Genomic DNA, 8,278 nt, shown 5'->3' with positions numbered 1-8,278 from the left:
AGGAACCTGCTCCAGATCCTGAACAACACGTCACATTCGCTGCAGGACACCCTGCACTCTTTATTAATTCTTTTCTTAACACTTCGATACATTTTATCAAGTGGTTAATGTGATATTTTGTTAAAAGTCTGATAAACACACTCAAAAGATAATTGTCACCTTCACACATGATGGCAGGTAGTAAATAAAAAACATACTGGAGGAATAAAAAATATATACTTGCTCTCTCTCAGACTAAATATTCTACTGTTTTTATTTTCATCAGCCCTCGGTGGACAGACAGGAGCCCTGCAGGGTCACGTCGCCGGCTGAGAAAGACCCACTCTGCTGTTGAGCTCAGGAGGGGCTCTGGACACTCAGACTCCTCCGACGAGAATGAAGGCGTCAGCAACGATGTGGAGAAAGGCCTGCTTTCTTCTCCCAAAGAGTACATCAAGAATATGTGGAAGGACTTCAAGGTGTCCCCTCGCCACCTGTCCTCCTCGTCTCTGCACAGCCTGCCTGCTGAGCAGAGGGCACTGAAAGGAAAAGGAAAGAAGAGGCAGGAGTTTAGAGACGGGCTGCAGGAGAACATCAAACACAAAGTGACGGTCCCAAAGCCGTTCCACATGACGCTGCGGGAGGCCGAGCATCAGAAAGGCGCCCTGAAGACACGCTCTGAGGTGGAAGTGGAGAACGCACGGCTGAAGAGGCAGCTGGAAGAACTGACGGAGTGTCAGAGGAAGTTCCGTGCAAGCCCCGTACCTGCGCACGTTCACCTCCCACTGTACGAAGAGCTGCAGGAGCGGACTGAGGGGCGACGGAGAACCACGAGGGAGCACGATCATCTGCAGCTCCGAGCCAGTCAGAAGCCCTTCAGCTTTTTGGAGAGAGAGCGGCTGAAGAAGGAGCAGAAGCAGCAACGACAGCAGCCACCGGACCAGGAGACAGTGAAACCCTTTAAGGCTAAGCCTGTGCCAAAGTCCGTGTACGCAGCCGCGTCAGGGGAGCAGATGAAGGAGGAGCAGCTGTATCGGTCCATCAAGATACAGATGAGAGCTGAGGAGATGCTCCACAGTGCTTCCATGCCTCCCAGCATGCTCACACGGCGACTCAGTGAACGGAGGAAAACCAAACAAGAGGCCGAAGGAGACGACAGCTTCTCCCACAGACCCCAGATCAACAAAGAGGTTCCTGACTTTAATGCCAGCTACAAACGCTTCCAGAAACAGCTGCAGAAACGGAAGGAAGTGAAGCCTACAACTGCATGTGAGCCCTTCGAACTGAGGACGTCACAAATCTCATCTCACCGAGAACGCATCCTGGCCGACATGGAGAAGGACCGCAGCAGCCCCCGGATGCTGCGCTGGCCGCTCGTCAGCCCGGGGCCTGCACGGACGCCCAACTCAAGCCTCTGTTCGTCGCTGTCAGGGAGCACGGAAATCCTTCCTGCCAAGGTCACCGATGCCACTAAGAAGCGCCACGAGGCTGTGAGGTACCACATTGGGACACCAACTGCCTCCACCATTGTAGTAGAGCTAGTCAGAGTCTGAGGACCCAGAGGTCCTGTTTAGAGACTCTCTGTATTTGACCCCCCTCGGACCAAATATCCATGGAACTCCTTTTCCCCAACATCCTCAGTTGACCCAGCATCCAGTTCTAAACAGCCTCCCTCCTCCAAACCCTCCTCCTCATGTGATTAAAGTTTTCTCCCTGAGTAGAAAGGTGCTGGAGCAGAGGAAGAAGGCTGAGGAGGAGGAGGAGAGGTGGAAGGAGAAGCAGAGGCAGAGGGAGAAGATGCTGCAGACGGTTGTTGTGAGGCGTGCCCAGGCCAACGACCCCCACCTGGCTCTGTCTCAGACTCAGAGCAGCAAACTCAAAGATTTCAGGTCAGTTAAAGAAACGAACGTGACTTGTCTGTTTCTCCATGTTGTTGAGTTACTTCCCCAAATCAACACGTTGTGTTTACAGAGCTCATGAACCCATATTTTTTCACAAAGCAAATGTTTCAACTGTGACATCACATGCACCATTGTGTGTGTGTGTGTGTGTGTGTGGGGGGGGGGGGAATAGGACATTTGAGATTTTATAGGACATCTCAAAAAGACAAAAGGCATGGCTGAAAAAGTTGTCTGAATGATAGTAATGTTTCTAAAACCTGTAGATAATTTTCTGCCTTGATGACATCTTTCCAGACGCTCATTCCATCAGAGAGGCAGACGGACAGCGTGGTGTCTCCAGTTCCACACAGGCAGCGCAGCTCTTTGAGCAGGTGCCTCAGGGTGCAGGATCGCCACCCAGCCTGGGGCCTTTCTGGGTGGCGTTTATATTTTCCCTTCATGCATGCATGGGCTTTCTATGGGGTACTTTGTGCCCCCCACAGATCAAAAACATGCATGTTAGGTACAAAGAGTTGTTTTTGTTTATCTCTGTCCCTGTGATGGACTGGAGACCTGTCCAGGGTGTCCCTCACCTCTCGCACAGTGACTGCTGGAGTTAGGCACCAGCTCCCATGTTTAAATTATATCTTGCTGATAGATTCTACTTTGTACATATAAATAATGAATCTTCTTCATACACCACAGTTAGTCATAGAGTTCCTCAAGGCTCAGTGCTTGGACCAATACTCTTTACTTTATACATTACATTGCCAACAGTATTCTCTCACCTGCCTTGACTCACACATAAGCTAAAGTGACATCCCATTCCTAATCCATAGGGTTCAATATGACGTTGGTCCACCCTTTGCAGCTAGAACATCTTCAACTCTTCTGGAAGTCTGTCCACAGGTTTAGGAATGTGTTCATGGGGATTTTTGACCATTCTTCCAGAAGCTCAGTTGTGAGGTCACATACTGATGTTGGATGAGAAGACCTGGCTCTCAGTCTCCGCTCTAATTCATCCCAAAGGTGTTCTGTCGGGTTGAGGTCAGAACTCTGTGCAGGCCAGTGAAGTTCATCCTCACCAGACTCTGCATCCACGTCTTTATGGACCTTGCTTTGTGCACTGGTGCACAGTCATGTTGGAAGAGGAAGGGCTGCTCCAAACTGTTCATACAAAGTTGGGAACATGGAATGGTCCAAAATGTCTTGGTATGCTGAAGCAGTCAGTTCCTTTCACTGGAACGAAGGGGCCGAGCCCAGCTCCTGAAAAACAACCCCACACCATAATCCCCCCTCCACCAAACTTCACACTTGGCACAATGCAGTCAGACAAGTACCGTTCTCCTGGCAACCACCAAACCCAGACTGGTCCATCAGATTACCAGATGGAGAAGCGTGATTATATACAGTGCCTTGTGAAAGTATTGGGCCCCTTGAACTTTTCAACCTTTTGACACATTTCAGGCTTCAAACATAAAGATATAAAATTTTAATTGTTTGTGAAGAATCAACAAGTGGGACACAATTGTGAAGTGGAATGAAATTTATTGGATGTGTCAAACTTTATTAACAAATAAAAAACTGAAAAGTGGGGCGTGCAATATTATTGGGCCCCTTTACTTTCAGAGCAGCAAACTCAGTCCAGAAGTTCAGTGAGGATCTATGAATGATCCAACGTTGTCCCAAATGACTGATGATGATCAATAGAATCCACCTGTGTGTAATCAAGTCTCTGTATAAATGCACCTGCTCTGTGACAGTCTCAGGGTTCTCAGGGAGAGCATCATGAAGACCAAGGAACACACCAGGCAGGTCCTAGATACTGTTGTGGAGAAGTTTAAAGCCAGATTTGGATACAAAAAGATTTCCCAAGCTTTAAACATCCCAAGGAGCACTGTACAAGCAATCATCTTGAAATGGAAGGAGTATGAGACCACTGCAAATCTACCAAGACCCGGCCGTCCCTCTAAACTTTCATCTGGAACAAGGAGAAGACTGATCAGAGATGCAGCCAAGAGGCCCATGATCACTCTGGATGAACTGCAGAGATCTACAGCTGAGGTGGGAGAGTCTGTCCATAGGACAACAATCAGTCGTACACTGCACAAATCTGGCCTTTATGGAAGAGTGGCAAGAAGAAAGACATTTCTCAAAGATCTCCATAAAAAGTGTTGTTTAAAGTTTGTCACCTGGGAGACACCAAACATGTGGAAGAAGGTGCTCTGGTCACATGAAACCAGAATCCAACTGTTTGACCACAATGCAAAACGATATGTTTGGTGTAAAAGCAACACAGCTCATCACCCTGAACACACCATCCCCACTGTCAAACATGGTGGTGGCAGCATCATGGTTTGGGCCTGCTTTTCATCAGCAGGGACAGGGAAGATGGTCAGAATTGATGGAAGATGGATGGGGCCAAATACAGGACCATTCTGGAAGAAAACCTGTTTGAGTCTGCAAGAGACCTGAGACTGGGACGGAGATTTATCTTCCAACAAGACGATGATCCAAAATATAAAGACAAATACTACTTACTACTTGTACTACTGTTCCTACTTGGTGATTTTTCACTTAGCGTGGGTCTTCAGGGTACGGGTCCCCGGCGGTAGACCAGGGACAGGGACTAGTGTCTGAACGTTTCTGTTCAGCGCCCTGAGACGACGTCTGCTGTGACTTGGTGCTTTATAAATAAACTGGATTGACCTGGAAGGGAGAAGGTCGAAGGAAATGGATGGATGATTCCTCTGACCACACAACAGATTTCCAGTTTCCCTCAGTCCAGTTGAACTTTGGTCCAGAGAACACGACAGTGTTTCTGGATGGTGTTCACATCTGGCTTCTTTTCTGTGCGATAGAGCTTTAACCAGCATTTGTGGATGAGCCAGTGATCTGTGTTTGCAGACAATTGTTGTGTAAGTGTTCTGATCCCCTGCAGTGATGTTCAGAACAGAATCAGACCTGTTGTTAGTGCAGGGGCCCCTGAGGGCCCAAAGATCAGCATCTTCACTGAGTTCAGCCTGGTCCTTTGAGCTCAGACGTTTATTCATCTTCCTGGAGTCTGTTCAGGATATTACGAACGTGATGGGGCGTTCAAAACAATCCAGAGTTTCTGCTGAGGAACATTATTCTGGAACTGGACCCGTTTTAAATGCACAGACTGGTGAACGTCTCAACCAGTTGTACCTCTGAGAGATTCAGCCTCACTAGATGTCATTATTTTATACTCAGCACTTTTACTGACAATGAACCTGATGAGAGAAATGCTCCTCCAGATGTTTCTCGTTTGAACCACTTACACCTTCTGTTGCTCAAGTGAACTTCCCAAATCAAACTGTTTCTTAGTTTAAACACTTGATAGACTTATTATGTGAATAAAATGCTGTTTGAGTTTATGAGAAATGGAGTAAAGTACATTCTGTTTTCATCACCTTTTATCCAACGTGTTCAGATTTGGGGTTCATGTTTTTACCAAGCCCAACGATAAACTTGAGTTCTGTTTATGTTTCACACTGGTCTTTGGTCCCAGTGCTTCCAGGCTCAACGTTTCCTTCGTGCTTTAAGAAACGATTGTTGTTTTTGTGTTTCTTCACAGGAAGCAGGACCTTGAGCGCAGGAAGGAGTACGAGCAGGAGGTCCGAGAGATGCGAGCCAGAGTGAAGGGAAGGCCCCTGCTGTTGGAGCAGGTCGCTCAGGTCCATGTTGCTTTCACTTTTTATCACACGAAAACCCCGTCATTCAGAGACTAACTGATTCTAATCTGAAAATATAACCCCAACAAACATGTTTGTAATTGGTTCATGAGCCTGCTTGTGCAGAAAGACGTTATGACAGTGTGCACATGTTTTAGTTAGAAGTTCAGGATGTGATCTGTAAGAATGAAAGTCAAACTATCTTTCTTTCTTTTTTAACAGTTGGCTTTAATATTTGAAAGAACCCCCCACACACACACACACACATACAACAGCACAAAAATAGAGTGGCTTTACTTGTTAGTGCATCTAGGAAATGATTTTATGATAAAGAAAACCAACGCTTCATGTTGAGAAGTCTTTCAGTTGATCAAATTCACAAATAGAAGAAGCTAAGCAAAATAAAACATCAAGAACTTTACATCTTACTGAGTCCTGCAGGATCAATAAAGATATCTGATCTGATCTTATCTGGTCTGATCTGATCTTATCTCATCTTATCTCATCTGATCTTATCTCATCTTATCTCATCTGATCTGATCTTGTCTTATCTCATCTGATCTTATCTGATCTGATCTCATCTGATCTTATCTGGTCCAATCTTGTTTTATCTGGTCTGGTCTGATCTTATCTGATCTGATCTCATCTGATCTGGTCTGATCTCATCTTATCTGATCTGATTTCATCTGATCTGATCTTGTCTTATCTCATCTGATCTGATCTTATCTGATCTCATCTGATCTGGTCTGATCTGATCTCATCTCATCTGATCTCATCTTATCTGATCTCATCTTATCTGATCTGATCTTATCTGATCTCATCTGATCTTGTCTTATCTCATCTGATCTGATCTGATCTTATCTGATCTGATCTGGTCTGATCTCATCTGATGTGATCGGTTCAGTTTTTACTCACGGCAGGTTCAACCCGGGTACAGCCCACATTTACCCAACACTTTGGTGTCATTCAACATGTTTTGGGTTTTTTCAGTCTTTTATATCAAGTCAACATAATGTAAATTAATGAACAAATGTATTTTTCATCAACTGTGCACTTCTGGACTTGCGACCCGTTCAGGGTGTCCCCCGCCCCTCGCACAGTGATTGCTGGACATGGGCACCAGCGACCCCCGTGACCCAAAATGGAACAAACGGGTAAAGAAAATGGATGGATGGATGTGCACTTCTGTTGACACGTGCGCTCCCTCTGGTGGTCTGTAGCTGGAATTGTAACAACTCAGTTGAACGCATTAAGAAGTGTTGAAGAGCTGCGTATGTTTACAATAATCTGTAACGTGTCGTTTAGATTAAAGTTTGACAGACGTGTGTTATTGTAAGTGTTATTATTTTCAGTGTGAGGGCTGGAAGTTCACACAACAACGTGTTCAGTCAGAACAGCTGATCTGAAGAGATGATGATGATGCACATGATGTAGAGTTTGGAACTAGAGAACTGAAACGTTAGTCCTCTGCTGGCGGCTGTGGCTCAGTGGTTAGAGCAGTCGTCCTCCAGTGCAAGAGTTGGGGGTTCAAATCCACCAGCAGTCACATGTTGAAGTGTCCCTGGGCAAGACACTGAACCCCTCACTGCCTCTGATGTGTGTCCTTCAGTGCATGAATGTGATAAGAACTGATTAGTCTCTCTAGAATGATTTGTTCAGTTATCTTTGTAGAGATCTAGTATAGAGCTGCATGAAGGGGTCAGTGAGTCACAGATTGTTGTAAAGAGCTCTGAGCATCTTGAAATAAGACAGAAAGGAGCTGTATAGGTACAGTCCATGTACCGTTTGTTGTTCTGATTTATAAATACCAGTAAAAGGCTGAAGTGTTGAGTGTGCGCTTTGATTAGTTCGACACGGACTTGTACTGAAACCTGAACACTTTGTGCACGTGTGCTTTGGGAACAGAGAAATGCCAAACAGGCAGCAGAGAAGCGCTACGTGGAAGCCCTGCACGAATGTGACGTGACTGAGGGTTTCATCAGCAGGACCGCAGTGGCATCAGGATGTACCTGCAGCACGCCCCCCTCCAGCTCCAAACACCACAGGTAAACCTGACGGTCTCCTCTTACTGAAGCCGCTTCATCAGAACAACATGCCCTGAGCCTCAATCCACGGAGCGTCTGTCTCCCACAGGTCCAGAGTGCCAGCCTTGGTTAAAGTGATGTTTCAGCCCGTTTGAAGCGGGTCTCTGTGTAAGAGTTGTGAACAACAACAATCTCCTTGTCTCTTATGGCGATTTGAATAATCTGAGATTAGAAACGTGGAGTTTAGTTTTGATACGGCCGACGAGCAGCTTGTCCACACTCCGCTACGACATCACTGGGTTACAGCTGGGAAGGTTCACACTGATTCATGCACGTGTTTTTCCATAAACCACTGCTATCATTTGTTTCAATGTGTGGTCATTAACAGGAAGCGTTGTGGTTATTCACGAGCACAAATAGCAGCAGCAGCAGCAGCAGCAGCAGCAGCAGCAGCAGCAGCAACAGCAGCAGCAGCAGCAGCAGCAGCAGCAGCTAGCAGCAGCAGCAGCAGCAGCAGCAGCAGCAGCAGCAGCAGCTAGCTGTAGCACTTGTGGTGCAGCCTGGGTCAAATCCAGGACACTTCAAAATACCTGTGGTACAAACTGAGCAGAAGAGTTACAGTTTAGATCAGGGCTGTTCAACTGAACTGCTCAGGGGCCACAGGTTCTGAAAGCCAGCAGCTCGGGGGCCACAGGTTCTG

The 8,278-nt window shown here is 46.5% G+C and overlaps 1 protein-coding gene across 1 annotated transcript in view; it reads left to right on the top strand.

Moving 5' to 3' along the window:
- Nucleotides 1-8,278, top strand: part of fam161a (FAM161 centrosomal protein A) — a 15,737-nt gene that overhangs the window by 6,366 nt on the left and 1,093 nt on the right. Inside the window, exons 3-6 of the mRNA XM_037689899.1 lie at nucleotides 266-1,474; nucleotides 1,701-1,868; nucleotides 5,458-5,557; nucleotides 7,460-7,599. Of these exons, the coding sequence (XP_037545827.1) occupies nucleotides 266-1,474; nucleotides 1,701-1,868; nucleotides 5,458-5,557; nucleotides 7,460-7,599 (1,617 nt within the window). The remainder of the gene's footprint in view (nucleotides 1-265; nucleotides 1,475-1,700; nucleotides 1,869-5,457; nucleotides 5,558-7,459; nucleotides 7,600-8,278) is intronic.

The sequence above is a fragment of the Nematolebias whitei genome, chromosome 16, assembly GCF_014905685.2.
Source record: "Nematolebias whitei isolate Nwh7 chromosome 16, NemWhi1, whole genome shotgun sequence".
Lineage (NCBI taxonomy): Eukaryota > Metazoa > Chordata > Actinopteri > Cyprinodontiformes > Rivulidae > Nematolebias > Nematolebias whitei.
This window is presented reverse-complemented; position numbering and strand designations above follow the sequence as displayed.